The sequence below is a fragment of the Aricia agestis genome, chromosome 14 (assembly GCF_905147365.1).
Source record: "Aricia agestis chromosome 14, ilAriAges1.1, whole genome shotgun sequence".
NCBI lineage: Eukaryota > Metazoa > Arthropoda > Insecta > Lepidoptera > Lycaenidae > Aricia > Aricia agestis.
Window position 1 is genome coordinate 14,782,503 of NC_056419.1, and position 19,698 is coordinate 14,802,200.

A 19,698-nucleotide genomic window follows, 5' to 3' on the forward strand; every position below is an offset into this window, starting at 1 on the left:
GCAACGGTAACTGTTTACTGTAGAAATAAGTATTTCTTCAAATAATATTTTTATCTAATGTCCACACACGAGGCTTCTACGTTCCTATTTGAACAAATTCTAAAACTGTAAAACGTTAGTATCCACATTTGAATCAATTTATTCACCTCTTTCGTGCTTTTAATTATCAACTCTACTTTAAAAACCTGTCGGTACATGTAAAATATCATACGACTCTTTGAGATCGTGTTAATTAAATTAGTGCTTCTTGTATGTAGAGTTGTAAGTTTGACTGTGAGAGCGACAAGCACTCTTCAGCCGAGAGCCATTCCCGACTACTCCCTATGATACACGATCCGGCCCGATGTTCCAAAAGGTAAAGCAAGTGAAATTGTGTAGCTCTTTTAGTGTAAATTCAAGAGCTCATTTTAATTGGCTATTTGATTGTCATGGATAAACATGCTTATCAAACAAACAGGTTTAGCTGTTGTGATAAAAGAAATAAAGTCACCCGTACCGCCTAATAGACAGACTAAAATATTCTAAACTAAACCAGTCAACTTAATAAAATGTAACTGAAGGCCGCACTCAGAAGATTAAGCTTTAATTTAATGAAAATATTGTGTGTGAAGATAATGACAGATAATGTATGAAGATTATGTCAAAATCTTCCTTCAATAATTATTAATTAAAGTTACGTAATTAATATTCGTCTCTGTCTAAATCCCATACATTATTTTCATTGTAGCTGTGATATTTTATGGAAGGGTTGGTCTACTCGTCTACTAGGGTTAAAAATTTCACACGCACACACATGCATCAAAGTATGCCGCCGTCAGAGTAGACAGAATTATAGAGTATGTCGACTTAGAACTGATGTTGAAATTTTTAAATTTGACGTATTATGACGAAAATCGTCGCTAGGGTTGTTAACTTTTTTTTTTTTTTTTTAATTCTTAATTTATATAGGCCATACATCTTAAAGATTAAGTCGGCCTGTTACCTACGACATATTTCAATATCTGTCAAATTCGTCGGGTTTCACTAGGATTATGAACGGATTGTGCCTCACGCTGGCTGATATAATTAATTTTTAAATATTTAAAATAAAGATTTCAAAATTGGATTCTGACAATTTTAATCGCATGTGCCAAAACACAAACAACAATACGACCAAAGAGGAACACGTCCATCGAATATGTCATATTTTTAAATTCGTAGGTAACAAGTTAACAACCCTAGCGACGATTTTCGTCATAATACGTCAAATTTAAAAATTTCAACATCAGCATAGCTAGCACAAGCACGTAGACAAACGAAAGAAACTAAATTTTGACAGTTTTACCGGAAAAACATTGGAGTAAAAGTTTCTTTCCTATCTCGATATCTTTCGCTTTTGAAAATCTATAAGTCAAGCATGATGATCCGCTTTTGACATTTAGTTTCTTGATTCTGTTTTTATTTTTATTATGGCACTTGGCTATAAAACCATGGCCAGTGTCGAGTAAATGGCGGCAAATTCAAAAAATCGATGTATAGCAACCCTGTCTATAGCCGGAATTATAGTTTTAATCTACAAACTACGAATAATAAAGTTCCTTAGTTTTTATCATTCGTATTTCGTAGATCAAAACTATAATTCTGGCTATAGACAAGGTTGCTACACGTCGATTTTTTTAATTTGCCGCCATTTACTCGACACTGGCCATGGTTTTATAGCCGAGGTGCCATAATTAAAAAAAAAGAACCAAGAAACTAAATGTCAAAAAAAATAATTGCCGTTGCTTTAATGGTTGCTATGGAAAGAGTTTCTTGTCTTTGTCCACTGAAACTCAAGTCGATGGGTGGTGCCATGCTCGGGAATAAGATATGTAGACATGGGAAAGAAACTGCCATTACTTTCTTCCGAAGAATCGACTGGGAAACCCCGTGCTAGCTACGCTGTTCTAAGTCGGCATACTCTATCATTTTGTCTACTCTGGCTATAGCATGGTTTAACTGACACTAATGAAAAATATTCGGCCTTATTTTTTTTTCGAAAATCGTTTGTACTTTAACTTCAATTTCCCCTGCATAATTAGATTTGTTCTAATCTTTGAGGGCCGGACGTTTTTGTTTGAAAACTTTATGGAATATTTGATTAGATTTGAGAGCTTTCTTTGAAAATATAAGAGCCAACGAGTACAAGGATCACCTGATGGTATGTGCTAACGGAAATTAAAAGTGTCTTTGCCCTTTCTACACAAAACAACCCAACGTACATATCGGTCGATATAGATCTTAAATTAAACTTTTAAAACTACCCCTTTCATTTTTGACAAGCGATCTTTATCTTTTGCGTGGCCTACAACTGAAAACCCTTGTTCTTTTATCGTAAAATGTATGACATCATAAATCTATTTACACGTATACAAATAAAAGGTCCAAGAACATAATAACATTAGAAGAGATTTTTTCCGGGGGCGCGATTCGAAAGAAATCAATTGTTGTGGGGGGGGTGTTGGGGGGTGCTGGGGGATGTTTGATTGACTTTGACGAGGGTGTGATGGATGCTCGTACACGTGTTACAACATTTACTTACGAATGGCCTGCGCCGACCGCCAACTCAGAAAATAATATTTCAGTGGATTTCCACCATAAATGCTATTATGTAAAACTTAGGATGTCCGCGGAAATTCGTTTTCGCAGAAAAAAACTTTCCTGTTCTTTCTCAGAGCTCTCTAAGTTTCGGTTCAAAAATATTTTGGTTTCGTGTTAAAGCGCTAAGCCGTAAAGGACAATCAAACTTACTTTCGCATTGGTAAATGAATGATGGATGATCCATCATTCCAAATATGGATTACCTGATAGGAGTGATCTACGCACACCGACCTCAATAATACACTGGCCAGGCTATGCCGTACAAAATGACAGCTATTTTTTGTGCCAATTTGAAGCGCCGCGGTGAGCGTACTGTGAACTAATTACATAGAAAATGACAACCGCCATTTGCAAAATAGTAGTTCCAAGTACACTCACTCTGCTTTCACATAGCAATCAGCGCCAATATGGCGACTTTCAAATAGGAACATTTTATTGATAGCGATCGCCTGTCCAGTGTAATATAGAGGTCAGTATCTACGCACCTTCTCAACTCTGTTCTTTTTCAAATTTTTAATTTCATCCTTTAATTTATTTTCGTTTCATTTCAAACTCTGTTCCTATTAGCCTTCATGTTGCTTGGCTATTTTGCTATCTTTACAGTGGCTCAGCCCCAATATAATATGCCACGGATACTGCATCGAAACTATATTGAAACTGTAGCAGAATCAGGGTTCTAGTTGACTTCAAGTACAGCTATTACTAATATGTAGCTGTAATAAAAGTGCAGTGCAAGTGGCTTAAGCCCCAATAAAATATGCCACGGATACTGCATTGAAACCATATTGAAACTGTAGTAGAATCAGGGTTCTAGTTGATTTCAAGTACAGCTCTATTACTAATATGTAGCTTTGAGTAATAAAAGTGCATACTGCATAGCCCCAGGTGCAGTCGCGTGCCCAAACGCAGTTATCGCTACTCGGAATTTGTAAAAAATCGATCGCACCGCAATGCGCCACCACCTGCACCACTACCACAAATATACCACTACACCACTACCACTAACATACCACACCACTATTCACTGCCACATACATGCCACACCACTACCTCTATAATAAACGTACCACTACCACTTACTAAAAAGAGGTATTAGTTAATTCAGAGCCTATACTTACTACAATACCAAATTGGTTTTGATCAAAATACTAAACGATTGTTTTTTAGTATGCTTTGTGAACGATAGCATTATCATATTGTATTTTCTATTATTTGCTACTTATAGTTATTGCAAAAAGAAATTAATGAAAAGTAGAAATAAGATAATTTTTCAAAATACAACGGTAACAGTAATAATGGGCGACCTAGATATCCCTAGGTTAGATAGTGTTTGTCCTTATCTTCATTGGCCTGAGCACGGTTATTACCTCGATACAGTCCGACAATAGTGCAACGGTAAAATGCAATCCATACTTACTAATATTATAAATGCGAAAGTCTGTCTGTCTCGTCTGTTACCTCTTCACGCACAAACCGCTGAACTGATTTTCCTGAAATTTGGCATGGAGATTGGAGATACTTAGATTCCCGGGAAAGGACATAGGATACTTTTTATCCCGGCAAAATGGACGGTTCTCGCACGATAAACGAATTTTGGGGCAACATAGTTTAGTTATTAGGTAAGTTACAAAGGATTTATGTTCAAATTATAAGGATAAAAATGAGTAAAATGTAAGTGGTAACTACATCCACACATGTCTATTATGTAGTCTAAAACTTCTACTAAATAAGTAAACATAAGAAAACACATTTAAAAACATCAAACATATGCGCATACTAATGCCCCACTTGTAGAGGGAAAGGGGCTAAAGTGGAGTGAAGTTGGAACCGACTTGGTACCGATACGGTTCTCGCTTCAGTGGCTTAAGAGTTATTGAGTGAACCCTCTTACCCCTCAGTTTGTGTTCTCAGTTTTATTTAGATTTGCCCGTGTCGCTTCATTTGTTTGGCTTTCGTTGTGATTGATTTAAAAAACTTTGTGATAATGGTAATTTAACTCAAAGAACTGCAATTTTTCTTTTACGATAGATATCCTTTGCCGCGACTTTTCTTATTGACAGAAATCGTCGCGGTTTGAAGAAATGACAGACGGTAAACGCACTTGTATTTTAATAAAACTATGGAAGCAATAAATGAATATCTTATGGAAATATGGCCCAAGATTGGTAAATTCGGAATGGTTGACTGAAATTCGTTCAGTAAGGTCTAAATTCAAAAAAGTACTAGACAGTAGACACACACACAGACAGATGTAAAAAGTAATAACCATGATTTTCAGTAAAATTAAGAAAACAATTTTCATTTTAAGAATCGGTTATATATTATATTTCATTCCCCTCTATCGATGGGAAAGTTACTGCATACCATCACGTGGGCTCCCGATTTCCCTCCGCCCGCTGGCACAGTTTAACCACAGATGTGCCGCAAGTGCCCATAAAAGTCCCGTGTAAGGACATAAACTGAGGGACATATTCATAAAAATACCATAACAGTCGGCGAAACACAGCTGAAATAATATTATTCAAATACTGTGAGTTATTGTTTATCCATACCTAAGATCCTGCCTGCGGTCGACGAAAATGTTTCTGTGACAATAATCCTTAGCATACGCAAACAAAGTCTGATTTTCCACCAAATGTAATTGAAGACACGAGTGGATGAAATGGGTAACTAATAATTTGAATAATGTCGTTTTTTTGATAAATGGAGGCTTTAGAACCGGGAAAATTACTTGGAAAAAAAAGTGCTTCCTTTGTAAAATCTTGTTACCGTGGGATACCGTGTTTATATGGTCGGAGCCGCTCGCAATAGTTATAAGTTTACTAGCTGTCCCGGCAAACGTTTCTTTGCCATATAAAGTATTTCGCCCATGTTATTTTATTGAATTGACTAAATAAGTATGTCACCATGGCAACGTCTATCGCTATCCCGTCGTGCAAACAATGGTCGCCGTCAGTCTCGAGTTGTAATAAAATTTACTATTATTTATTCAACAAATGCACTTATCAATATAAAAAGTACCCAGTAGCCGATTCTCAGAACGACATAATATGCATATAAAATTTGGTTAAAATCAGTAAAGCCGTTTCGGAGGAGTAGGTACGCGGCCTAACATTGTGACACGAGAATTTTATATATAAGATAACATACAAATTGTTTTGATTAATTTTAATTAAGAGATTAATTTTAAATAATTAGTTTATACTAAAAGCGTTTAACATAATTGCAATTAGTGAACATATTTAGTATTTGCTCAGGGAGTTAGTGCACTAATTACGTACCTGTGTTAATGAATTGTTTGTATGCATTATGCAAAATACTATCACATCTATTTCAAGAATAATACTGAACTAGGATTCCGCTACAAAAATTGCTCCCAGGGTGATTTTGTATGTTGTTAGTTGTAACAGCACTTCAATAGGCGAAAACCGTACAGTAATAATTAATAAGCAATGCTGTCAAGCATAAATTTTGTATGCATATTAATCACCTTGCCGGTTATGGGATATCTCTATAGGCGTGTGTGCTTTATGCGGCCTCTATATGTTCTCCTATGGTGGCTCAATTAAGTTATAACGTGTGAATGGGCCATATTCGTGTACTCCCACGATCGATGTTAATTGCGCAGGCCAGCAGCTTCATAATCATGGTAATATTGGCTATCCATCGGAAATATAATAAAGAATAGAGAAAAGAGAAAAAATAGAGGCCTTTAAACGAAATCTGTCGACGTAGATTTCCCTTACAACGTATATTACGTCGTGCGTTCAACGTAGTACGTCGTATTGGGGTATTTTCAATAATCGTCCCGTGAATAGACCACGTAGATCCAATTGAGTCAGAGTACGTGTTTGGTGTAAGCATGTAGCTTGAATGCTGAATAGTGAATACCACATTTCGATCCACATTAATACAGCATTGATGTGTTTTCGGTGGAGACTCGGTAAAAAAAAGATAAAATTAAGTTTTTAAGGAACCTGAAAATTTTAAAACTTTTACTATGTCCAGTTTCCATGTTTGCCCTGGAAAAGAGTTAAACTTGTTAACTTTTATCCAGTATCAATCATTTATTAAACCTAATTCAAGTGATTTTAAAATGTAATTCACATAAGTCGATCTAAATAACAAGTAGTATAAAGATAAGCGTACACTACCAAGAGCCTGCTGGAGGTATAAAGGTCAGCGCACACTCGTGACCCGGTCACAGATCTCCGGGAAATAGAATTAGATGAGGGAAGTGCATTGTCGAGCTTCACCTAGTGACAGTTTTATACGTAGACGCTTTTATATGACCTACAAAACCCTACTAATATTTAATGCGAAAATATTATATTTATATTGTCTGTTTTTTACCCGACTACGGCGAAGAAAAAAGGAGGGTTATGATTTTAAGCTATTGCATATCTTTTATCGGGGGCTTTGAGCGCGGCGATCGAATCAAGAAATGCCGTAACGAAGAAAATCTAACACCCCCCATTCGGACCGGCACAGCGGTGAGACTTCGGCACGGTATTTGTGTGCGTGCTACTAGACGTATGCGAATTATATTTGCATAGCTTTACCGTAGCAGTGCCCGAGTGCCACACGTATTTTTTTCTGAAATTATAGTGATGAAAAAATGGATACAAAAGTATAGGATAGAATATAGAAAAATGCAAAGGAACACCAGCTAGGCAGTTTCACGTTATTAAACTAATAAGGTGTAAGCACATACAACTTTTTGTTCGCAGCTTCATACAATAATAAGGTTAGGACAAGGGTATTGTTTTGAGGGCCCTCGTTATTACCGTACAAAGGGACTATCTTGTAAGGCAGGGATATATTTTTTTGTATCATTTTAGGTATTAAAACAGTGTATATTAGATGTAAATTACTACCATATAGTGCTTGCAATTCCGTTGTGCCAAAATTCGTTCATCGCGCGTGAACCGTACATTTTCCCGGGATAAAAAGTATTTTAAAAAGTAGTTTAGTAACATTATTTTTATCATCCGGAAAAGGCTGTATATTTTTTTGTACGAAAGTGTATATTTTTTTTATGAAATAAGGGGGCAAACGAGCAAACGGGTACCGATGTAAAGCAACTTCCGTTGCCCATGGACACTCGCAGCATCAGAAGAGCTGCAGGTGCGTTGCCGGCCTTTTAAGAGGGAATAGGGTAATAGGGGAGGGTAGGGAAGGAAATAGGGTAGGGGATTGGGCCTCCGGTAAACTCACTCATTCGGTGAAACACAGCGCAAGCTGTTTCACGTCGGTTTTCTGTGAGGTTTTTCCGGTCGAGCCGGCCCATTCGTGCCGAAGTATGGCTCTCCCACGTATTACTCACGTCAATTTTATTATAAGGCAGGGTTCAAAATTACTTCAAAATTATCGTGCAGAACTGTGTTCAAACCTATAATGATATTATCACGTTTGAATTCGGAGTTTGGGGAAATCTCACTTTGTTAGTTTCCTAAACTCAATAAACTTCCCATTGTTAAAAGTTCGATTTACAAATGTTTCAATTCGGTGAAGATTTTGTAAGATGCTTTAACTTATTCGTTTCTAAAATTATAGTATGTTTAATACAGATGACAACATTAGTTGTATACTAATGTAAGTAGTAGGATATGCGATACAGCCTACAAAATACTTTCATTGACTTATCATTTTGATTTCACCACATTTTCTGCTACTAGATGAAATGCCCGCAACTCTGGTGCGCCAAAATTAGTTATAGAAGTATCCTATGTTCTGTCCCAGGACTCAAGGTATCTTCATACCAAATTTCAGAAAAATCAGTTCAGCAGTTTAGACGTGAAGAGGTAACAGACAGACAGACACACTTTCGCATTTATAATATTACCGTGGATTAGTATGGATATCGATTAATATGTCTATGATCAAAGTGCGCAATCAGGATTCCTCTGTGTTCTATGGCTCTTTTCGTTCAGAGTAAATTTACCCCACAGCTCATACAATAATAATCCCTATACCGTCAGTATAAGGTCCAGTCGGGGGTAGTATAGTCGTGAACAGTCATAATATTATGATTTAAGCTCGCCTGCCATAACTAGATAGTCGGAGTCGACTAACGCTGTTATCTCTACCACCTCATTCTATTAGCGCCATATTCACAGGAAATAGTCGGCTTAGTCTGTTCGCGTTAAGACTGAAAGTTTTAATAAATCAATCATAATGTACTTATTAGAAAAGTGACTTTATTATTTAAAAACGTAAAATTACGTAACAGCTTCAAAGAAAGTGTGACATTGGAGGGTTAAAGAAATGTTAATTTTGTAAGAATATGTGGATTGCCCCTTACTAAAGAAGTGAGCACACTGAGACGGGCCGTGCCGGGTCTCAGCGTGCCGGGGCTCATCGCAAAAATCCGCCTCCATACAATTTGTATAGAAGCGGATGCGCGTATCGCACACTGTGTCTTTTTTCTTTTATGAAATAAGGGGGCAAACGAGCAAACGGGTCACCTGATGGAAAGCAACTTCCGTCGCCCATGGACACTCGCAGCATCAGAAGAGCTGCAGGTGCGTTGCCGGCCTTTTAAAAGGGAATAGGTAAGGGGAGGGTAGGGATGGGAAGGGAAGGGAATAGGGGAGGGTAGGGAAGGGAATAGGGTAGGGGATTGGGCCTCCGGTAAACTCACTCACTCGGCGAAAAACAGCGCAAGCGCTGTTTCACGCCGGTTTTCTGTGAGGACGTGGTATTTCTCCGGTCGAGCCGGCCCATTCGTGCCTAAGCATGGCTCTCCCACGTCACGTCTCTCACGTCGTGTCGGGGCGCAGCGGATTTCCGCTTCCATACAAATTGTATGGAGGCGGATTTTTGCGATGAGCCCCGGCACGGCCCATCTCAGTGTGCTCACTCCTTTAATGTTTCCCTCAACTTCTTTGTCGCAGAATTTCTTTCGATTCGCGGTACCCACTCATGGAAGTCTTCTATTGGTTCAGTAGAGTTAAAACGTAAAGAGGTAGCAAACAAACAGATAACCATGGAGTGAACTAAATCTTAATATTTTTACACTGGTCACAGTATTCCCCTTGTTGACTGTTGTGTTATTCAAAAGGAATTCTCCACAGCGAGGGAACCTTGAGGTATGTGGGTCACGCCGACAGCTGGACAGAGATAATAGGCCAGGGCTAGTACCTACTACACTTTTCTAGATGTTTTTCTTATACATTCCACGTTGGAAAATGAAGGGACAATTAGTATAATAATAATTGCTGATAATAATGGACCACTATAATTATGCGTGATATCTAATCGTGGTGAAAATCATAGCCCAAAGTAAATATGGTTCTTTTGAAGAAAAGTGATGAGAGATGTTCGAGAAAAAATTGGCAACCCTTTTTATACTAAAAGGAAAATTGGCAACCCTATAAAGACTTAAAATCGAAGTTTTTGATAAGTTGTAGAAATGAAACAACCGCGTTTCATTGACGCGTGGGACGTTACGTAGGAAGGTAGTTAACAATCTAGAAGATTTATTTAACATTCAGATAAACCGGGTATTATAATATTTGATTATGGATTCAAATTTCTACGAAAACAAAACATTAAAGATTAATTAAAAGGTAGTACATTTTTTGTCATTTATAAAGCCATAACTACTCAGAGGCCCCCATAATTTATCTAGCCGGATCACAATATAAACATGTACAGTAGACTACCTTTAACTACTCGTAGATCGCCAAAATCAGTCACACGCACACAATAACATTTCAAAAATTCTTTGCGTCAAAAGATACAGAATTTCGTAGCGCGGGCCTGAAAATTAATCTACGTGTTGACTGTTGAGTGAGTCTGATTGCAAGGATACACCTGAGTTACTCTACTACAGGGGATCTTAAACTTTTTTGGGGCGGAAAATAATGGATTTCAAGGCTGATATTATGGCTGAAAGTGAACATAATTAACTACAATAATCATTCTTTTTTTTTTAAAATGACTCCATATCGTTGAGATTTCCCTCTTATTACAAATATCATCTCGGAGCCCTCGCAAAGGCTTTAGGAGCACACTTTGAGTATGGCTGCTCTACTGTATGTTAAGTGTGGTGTAATTATAATCTGCAGAGAGATAGAACAATGGACATGGCGTCAGCGCGCTACGTGTATTTGTGTCACGGCGATGCGCTGCTATAGTACTGTATTAAATTAAAGTGTAGGTACGTCATACTTTATATAGATCTAAAAACACTACAATATTTCTATTTTAGTTTTAAACTTGTAGTTCAACGAAAATAATCACGACATTTAGCTATCAGATTTAGAGTGGAAAGCACGAAAATTTGTACGTTTTTATTATCTTCACTTATTAATTTCGATAACGTTACGTTTACGAATTACATAGCTATTGCCCGCTAGCTACTGAATGTTACTGCTTACTAGACTTTTTTTTACGTAATGATATCCCCTAATCCTTAGAATAATAAGTAATATTTGGTGTAAGGGTTAAGTTAATTTAAAAATATGAATAAAAACAATATTATTTCCAATAAACACTTGCAATATATACCGCTCACTTATCTCTGACGAAAGTATGGTCTTACTGGTCCCAGATATTATATTTCAAAACAAACCCATTACTAAAAGCCTGATAAGCATTTATTCCGTAACCCTGTAAAAAATAACATTTCAACAGTTTTCCATATTATGCCCTTATACGTATCCCAGCGTAGCTAGCACGGGGTTTCCCAGTCGATTCTTCGGAAGAAAGTAATGGCAGTTTCTTTCCCATGTCTACATATCTTATTCCCGAGCATGGCACCACCCATCGACTTAAGTTTCGGTGGACAAAGACAAGAAACTCTTTCCATAGCAACCATTAAAGCAACGGCAATTTTTTTTTTGACATTTAGTTTCTTGGTTCTTTCTTTTTAATTATGGCACCTCGGCTATAAAACCATGGCCAGTGTCGAGTAAATGGCGGCAAATTCAAAAAAATCGACGTGTAGCAACCTTGTCTATAGCCGGAATTATAGTTTTGATCTACGAAATACGAATAATAAAAACTAAGGAACTTTATTATTCGTAGTTTGTAGATCAAAACTATAATTCCGGCTATAGACAGGGTTGCTATACATCGATTTTTTGAATTTGCCGCCATTTACTCGACACTGGCCACGGTTTTATAGCCAAGTGCCATAATAAAAATAAAAACAGAATCAAGAAACTAAATGTCAAAAGCGGATCGTCATGCTTGACATATAGATTTTCAAAAGCAAAAGATATCGAGATACGAAAGAAACTTTTACTCCAATGTTTTTCCGGTAAAACTGTCAAAATTTAGTTTCTTTCGTTTGTCTACGTGCTTGTGCTAGCTATGCAGATTCGCCTTCTGTCATATTTAAATCCTCCGCAAACTTTTCATTATTATTATACATCGACTCAAAATTCGCTCAATATGATGCCGCTGTAATATTTTATGTATCGATCAGTTTCGGTTGTTAATCGTGTATCACGCGTTTCCCGTATAGTACCTTCAGGAGCAGGAACACCGTTGGGGTTTTAGTGGGTAGTCCCGGGTGCGGATATTACGTCCGCCCCGGGGAGTCCCCACATACCTCGGTGGTCCTCCCCAGGCTCCGCGGATGCGTAAACGCATTCCCCCAACGAAACCAAAAAAAAGCTATAATAAGCATAGTTTATTATAGAGCTAGAAAATGCTTAGTAAACAACAATAATAATATGTCTTTTATTTTTTGGTAATATACTACCACTCCATTGAAACAAAGTATTATTTCATAAAAAAACTTTACTAAAAGAGCTCTGGACGTAGTATTTAGTACACATTTTCCAACAGTCCCCTGGTAAACTTAAGTGCTATTACCAGGGGACTGTTTAAAAGGTACAAGGTATAGAGAGCTCGAGTTTATTGGCGTTAGTTCAAGATTGGATTACACTAACAGTGAACACACGTGCTGAACACGTTGGGAAATCCCTCCGGATTCGATAACAGGAAATAGGGTTAAAGTTCTTATTGGAAACTGCTTTTGTACAAATACTAATATTTTATTTTTAGAGTAGTTTATCAGATATTCCTTGGTGTCTGAATCGTATCGTACAATTTTTCGAGGTAAAAATTATCCTATGTCCTCTACTGGGTCTCTATAAAAATCGTCAAAATTAAATCAGCGGTGAGAAGGTCACTCTTGTATTAAAAAACTTTTGAGTATAATCCTGTGTTTAGTAATATCCGGTAAGAAGTAATTTTTTACCTGAATAATATATAGCCCTTTAGGGTGAAGCCAAACTAGCGTAATTTTGTGAGTCGTGAGTTGCAGAATTTCGGTCGCATAAGTATCTTTTCATACAAATCATGACTTACAAAATTACGCTCGTGTGAATCAAACAAGACTTTTGTATGAAACTAAATGCAGCAGAATTTCTGCCAGCGAAAAATTCTGCGACTCACAACTCACAAATTAGTAATTACGTTCTTTTGGCTTCACCCTAAAGAAAGGTAAAAAGGATTACTTGTTTTCAATATATAGTACAGGACGTAGCATAAATGAGTTACCCTCAATCTTTTTTTTATTTAATAAAAAAAAGTGTTTTAACCCTAAAATGACCGCGTTTTTTGTCAAAGGTATATTTAATAAGGTCTCGTGTGTTTAACCCTCTACCGCGGTCGGTAATTAAAATCCGCAACATTTCCTTCAGCGGTTTAGAATGAATTAAAACCTGTGTTTTATCCACTGTTTGTGGAACATTGACGTACCCTTTATGAAGAACTCGCACGTATGAAATCGACATAATAAGATACAATAATAGCTTAGAAGTCAAGACACGTCGTTTCGAGATAAAAGTTTAAAATGTTACTGAAATTGTTGGAACAATAGAACAGACGATGCGACGGTGTTGAAATCAATAATTCAATTCTACAACATTCATATTGTGAGCAAAATATTGTGAATATAATATATTCGTGAGTCGTGACTCTTTCACGCAATATTTATGACGTACAATAGTAGTTTAGGATCTATAAAGACACAAAGCTTATTAACCACGTTATTTATTAAAAAAAGTGTAACAAAATTAAGTGATAATACTTTAGGTTCCTTATATAGAGTTTACTGTGAAAGTAGCAGCGATGAAAAAGGGATTTTTTTGTGATTTGTATGGCCAAGCGCCCCCGCGTCATGAAATTTTCCATACAAAGATGAAAAAATGCTGCTGCTGTCACTGCAAACTCTATATAGGGGACACATACACGCCCTAAAGTATTATCACTTACTTTTGATACACCCTGTATAGGCAAAACATCGAACCAAAAGTTAGTGATATCCTCGATATTGCACCTTAACGCCCGGGTGGTTTGCGGTGGCCATAGGTCAGGGGGCGACCCCCCTCCACCGGGGGGGACAACTGCCCCACCAATTACACACGGCAACAGTCCCCTGTGGTCGCCGGACAGCGCGATGTGTAATTACAACAGAGATTCGTGGTTGAGGAGGTCAGATTGTTTAGAAAAGGTTAAATGAGAGTGAGATGTTTATAAAGAAAATATAAGTATTTAATAAACTTATTAAAAATGCTTAGCGCCTGTTTCACAACTTTCTGATAAAGTTATAATAGGCTATTCAGAACTTTTTGGACAGATTCTCCATACTTGATCTGTCAAGTTAAGTTGTGGATAGCCTATCCGGCACTTATCAGGAAGTGGTGAAACAGGCCCATAATGTTGTAAAAAGGAAATATTAATGACTAATAAAATACATATTGTTGTAATAAAGTTTTGCAACTTGACCATTGTTTCACCATTGTTTTAATTGTGTAAGTATCTACTAACTTTTTTGGCGCTAAAATGTTTACCGGGATTTCGTTAAGAGCTCACCTGACTCTAAAAATCAAACATCGTCCTTCTCTCTTCACACTCACGCCCGTCTTTCATATGCCAGGTGAAAAAGGACGGCGCGGAATCATCGCCGAGTTAGTTTTACTTGAATAAAAGACGAACTATAATGATTATGAAAAAAGTGTTTTGAGCAAATTTAGGTTTTATCAATACCTTTTTAGATATTAAAAAATATTAAAGTAAAGACAGCAAACTTCGAAGATCCAAGCAAAAATGTGTCTAAAACAAGGTTTTTTGTAAAAAAGAAACTATCGAGCATTTTTGAGTAATCGTGTTTTCGTCTTGAGCATTTAATCTTTATGAACTGAAGTTACTTGTGTCAAGAAATCAGTTTTCTAGACCTTACAAATTTTGAGATCTAGGTTAAAGTATGTAGTCAAGTTAGGGTCATATGGGCTCTTAATATCACGTCGTTTCACAGTGGTCTATCAAACTTTTTATAGGCCCAGAAGTATAAGATGTTGGACTTCATAAAGACTCAAGCTCTGGCATTGATAAAAGACCTTAGTCGTTGATGATGATCAGTGCCGTAAATAGGGCGGTGCCACCGGTGCCCAGGCACAGGGCGTATATAGACTCTGGGGGGGGGGGGGGGCGCAAGAATGGCCAGACCAGGCAGATTCTTATTCTTTCGAATTGCTCCCGATGAGTACTTTCCGCTGCGCCCCAGAGATGTTTTCCAATGTAGTAAAAAAAATCTACAGCCGAACATAATTTATAACCTTCTGCTTTTTGGAAGCCAGTTAAAAAACAAGAGTGCAATTATAAGCTGGCACAGGGCGCAAAAAAGGCTATTTACGGCACTGATGATGATTGATGAATTAACAATATAAAATGGTCTAAACACTTATAGAAAAGACTATGCTCTTACGCTTCAATGGACTCGTTTTGGCGTAAACGCTATTGTACCTGAAATGTTAAATATTTTACTTTTAAAACAATTCACAAACGTAAAACTAGTAGAAAGTGCACCCTGAGCAGCTCTGTTTTAATTATTTTTTGCGTTGTTGATAGCAGCGTCGTGTCGCATTCATTATTTTAAACATACGAAATGTACAAAATGTATGAAAACTAAAATAATGGTCCAGGCAAAAACTGGGGACGGTTTTAAATTTTAATACACCTGAAAAGTTTGAAGTGATGTGCTTTGTAACGATATGTCGATATTTATGAAAGCTGTTGTAGAGCTGCTACGAAAACTTACGTAGACCATGGAGCTACGAAACTATTTTATCAATCAGTACCATTTAAAATGTATTATTTATTTAAACATTTATTGCACACAAGACACTGTTTACATAAAAAATTACATAGAAAGACGACACAAAGGAACTGCTTATTTTTAAAGAAATTTCTTACAGCAGCCCTCTATAATAAAAGTACACCAAACTAATAATAATAATAAAACATATATCTATACTAATATTATAAAGCGGAAGAGTTTGTTAGTTAGTTTGTTTGTTTGTTTGAACGCGCTAATCTCAGGAACTACTGGTCCGATTTGAAAAAATCTTTCAGTGTTAGATAGCCCATTTATCGAGGAAGGCTATAGGCTATATTTTATCACGCTAAGACTAAAAGAAGCGAAGAAATAGAGGAAAATGTGGAAAAAAAACGGGGGAAATTATTTAAAAGGGCTTATTTAAACGCGCTAATCTCAGGAACTACTGGTCCGATTTAAAAAATTCTTTCAGTGTTAGATAGCCCAGTTATCGAGAAAGGCTAAAGGCTATATTCTATCACGCTAAGACTAATAAGAGCGAAGAAATAGAGGAAAATGTGGAAAAAACGTGGGAAATTATTTGAAAGGGCTTATCTCACGAACTATTAGAGCATTTTTTCTGTTATTTGGATCAGATAAGAAGTAGACCACGTGAAGGATCATAGGCTTTTTTGTGGACTAATTTTTCTGTGAAATATTTAATTTACGCGGGCGAAGCCGCGCGGAATATCTAGTGTATTATATTAACCAAAATAAATAATAGTACAATATTAATAATTATAAATAATAATAATAAATACTATACAATATGTCTATAATACATAAACACTATATGTATATTTAATAACGTTACTTAAATGGATTGAGATTCTTGAAGATAATGCTCTTTCAAGCGTTTCTTGAACACACTGATGGAAGAGCTATCACGAACAGTGTGGGGAAGCGAGTTCCACAATCTGACTGCATGAACTGTGAAGGAGTAGGAGTAAAAGTTGGAACGATGGGATGGGAGTGAAAGATTCATTCTAATATTGGACCTGCATGGGGTATGGAGTGGTCGGGAAAAATTGAACCGTTCAACAAGGTAGGGGGGGAAAGGGGGTTATATAGGATATTATACAATAGACAAAGGATATGGGAATTGCGACGGAGATGGATAGGAAGCCACTTGAGTTTTGACCTATGAGCTGATATTATGTGGTCAAATTTTTTTAAGCCAAAAATAAAGCGTATGCATAGGTTTTGCAAACGCTCTAATTTTGTTAAAAGCTCTTCGGTCAGGTTTATAATCAAGGATTGGAAAAATCAGAGTTTGGACAAGGAAAATTTTGGTTTGTGTAGGTAAAAAGTTTTGGAGGTTCCTCATCATGTGCAGCGAGTGGTGTACTTTTCTGCTAACTTCGTTAACCTGAGGCTTCCAACAGAGGTTGCTGTCCAAAATTAAACCTAAATTTCTTGCCGTTTCTGTATACTCAATAATGATACCGTCATATACGATATTCGGCACATGACGTAATCGCTGGGTCATAATATATCGGCTTCCTATTATAATGGCCTGTGACTTTTTCGGGTTGACCAAAAGACCGTAGGATCTAGCCCAGTCGGCTATGCGCTGTAAATCTGAGTTGATTGAAGCAACTGCGGAATCAATGTCGTCTAGATTACAGTGACGATAAATTTGAAGATCGTCTGCATAGAGATGGAAATTAGAAAATATTGAATATATATATAACATACTGTTACTGTTTTAAATTTGGTTCCTTTCGTACTGTCATGTAACGTCAGCCTGATACCGCTCAAGGCCACCTAAATATTGCAAATGTATTGAAATGTGTACCTGGTACACATTTTTGACAAGTATTGTAGAACATGTTTTTTGACGGAGTTACTTTTCCTTAGTTTTTATTATTCGTAGCCTAAAAGTAAATAAAGCTAAGCTACTAATTTAAATAACCTACACCTACCGTACAATACTGTAGAACAATAATATGGTAGATCAAAAATGGAATGTAACAGAGTATACAAATATACATATCTACCTCAAACACTAGAGTGAATGAACATTATCAGGTTTTAATATAACACGGCTCATTGAATGAGATCTGTTCCCCCCTGTCCTCCCCCTTGTGGGTGGGGGTGGGGGGTGGGTCAGACAATATCAAGTTCATCACATTATACACCACTACATTTAATTAAAGTTTCACGTTTCATTGTTTTAATAAATAAAGTATTTTACAGTTGCAACTGCTTTCATTGTTAACATCTACTCATATTTTATCGCCTTAATTGAATACGAATTGTTATTGTAGGTATCTATCTCAGAACAGTAACTAAATATAAGCCCGACCACTGACCTATCGTTACTTGTTTCTGTCATTTGCGTGTCTTATTACTTGTTGTTTGAATGAAAGACGCAAAGTGTTGTTTGGTCAATTTCAATCTCTTTGATGACTAGGCTATAACTAAATACTACTTAAACTAGTCATTCCCATTGTGGACTGGATTTACATAGCATTTAAGCGCAGCGTGCTGGAGTTGTAAAATTTATTTGCATTCAGTGACAGTGCTAGGACTGCTACTAAGCCACGCCAATTTGGGCTTGTGCAATTAAACGTTTTCTTGACTAGGAAAAACGGGGTCCTTACCGACCTAATTCGCCAAGCGGGGTCCAGCGCCGCTACTGTTTATAAACATTCTCTCTGTAGTCCGAAGTCCTGTCAATGTTGATTCTAGTTGGACCTATTTCTTATTTTTCTCAACGTCTATTCTTTTGTTTCAGTCACGTGACCCGCACGGCGCACTGGCTGCCGCCGGCGGAGTGCTGGGCGGACGCGGGCGACGAGCTGCCCTACGGCTGGGAGCGGGCCCTGGACGCGCGCGGCAAGCCCTACTACATCAAGTGAGTTGATGATGATGAGATAGGAGGTGGAAGGTACGCGCACAAGGCGTAGAAGGAACGCGAATTTGGAATAAACGCGCAAAGATTAGGAAGGGGCGGGCTGTACATTCTCTTAAATTTCGGGTGACTTAATTCTATGCTTAGTGCGCAATAGGTCATAAATATATTGCCCTTGATGTCGATGATGGAGATAACACGGAAGCCAATTTCGGGCCCTTTTCATGTTCTCGTTCCTCAAATCTTGTTGGTATTGTCAATCTAATCTGCTTGGGATTTGACGCCTCTACACGATTTGTTATTCAAGGTTAGACTACGAGAGTTGGGAGAGTAAAATAATGATTTGAAATATTACTACAAAAACAGCTATAGTACTCGTATTCTCTCATATTTTCTTTACCAAGTGTAGAGAATGCCGGAAAGTAGTAATATGTCAGAGTACTCGAACCTATAAATGTAAAGTTGCGTGTGACCCATATTGCTATAAATTGTGTTGCAACAGAGCAATATGTTCAAACGCGATCAATTATTGTTATCGACGTCTTGCCCGTATTGCGGCGAGCAAACTACCATCATTGAGATGTGCAGGAAATAGTTATTTGTTACGTAATATTGTGTGTTTAGGCACAGAATATATTATATTAGTAGTACCAAGTTTGTTGAGTAAACTTCTAGGGTAAGTTAGGTTAGCACTGTGTAAAAATTGTCGTGGTTTTTGAATTGTGGTGGGGCGAATTGAGAAGGTAATGGGGTAAATAAAGAGTATTTAGATACTAACAAGTAACACCACTTGTCAATTCTTATAAACGTGTATTGAGTTGAAAGCTTCACTTGACAAAATGACTAGAGATTGAAAGAGGATGCTCACTAACAAGAATTTCCCCTTCTCATAACATTATGCTTTAACTCTCTCATAGTCCACCATACAAAAACAAAATCTAGTCCCTCAAGTCCACTCCAATATTCATTGTAAAGTATTTATTTATATCCTTATAGGATTATTATTTTATTATTATTTAAGTAAGTTTCTATGCTATTATTTTTCTATGCTTTTTTTTCAGTGCTAATGCATCCTTTTGGATACATGGACTCCAGGTTTTTGTAT

The 19,698-nt window shown here is 37.1% G+C and overlaps 1 protein-coding gene across 1 annotated transcript in view; it reads left to right on the top strand.

The window, feature by feature from the left end:
- LOC121733528 overlaps positions 1-19,698 on the top strand; it is a 135,524-nt gene that overhangs the window by 101,102 nt on the left and 14,724 nt on the right. Inside the window, exon 3 of the mRNA XM_042123798.1 lies at positions 18,477-18,596. Within this exon, the coding sequence (XP_041979732.1) occupies positions 18,477-18,596 (120 nt within the window). The remainder of the gene's footprint in view (positions 1-18,476; positions 18,597-19,698) is intronic.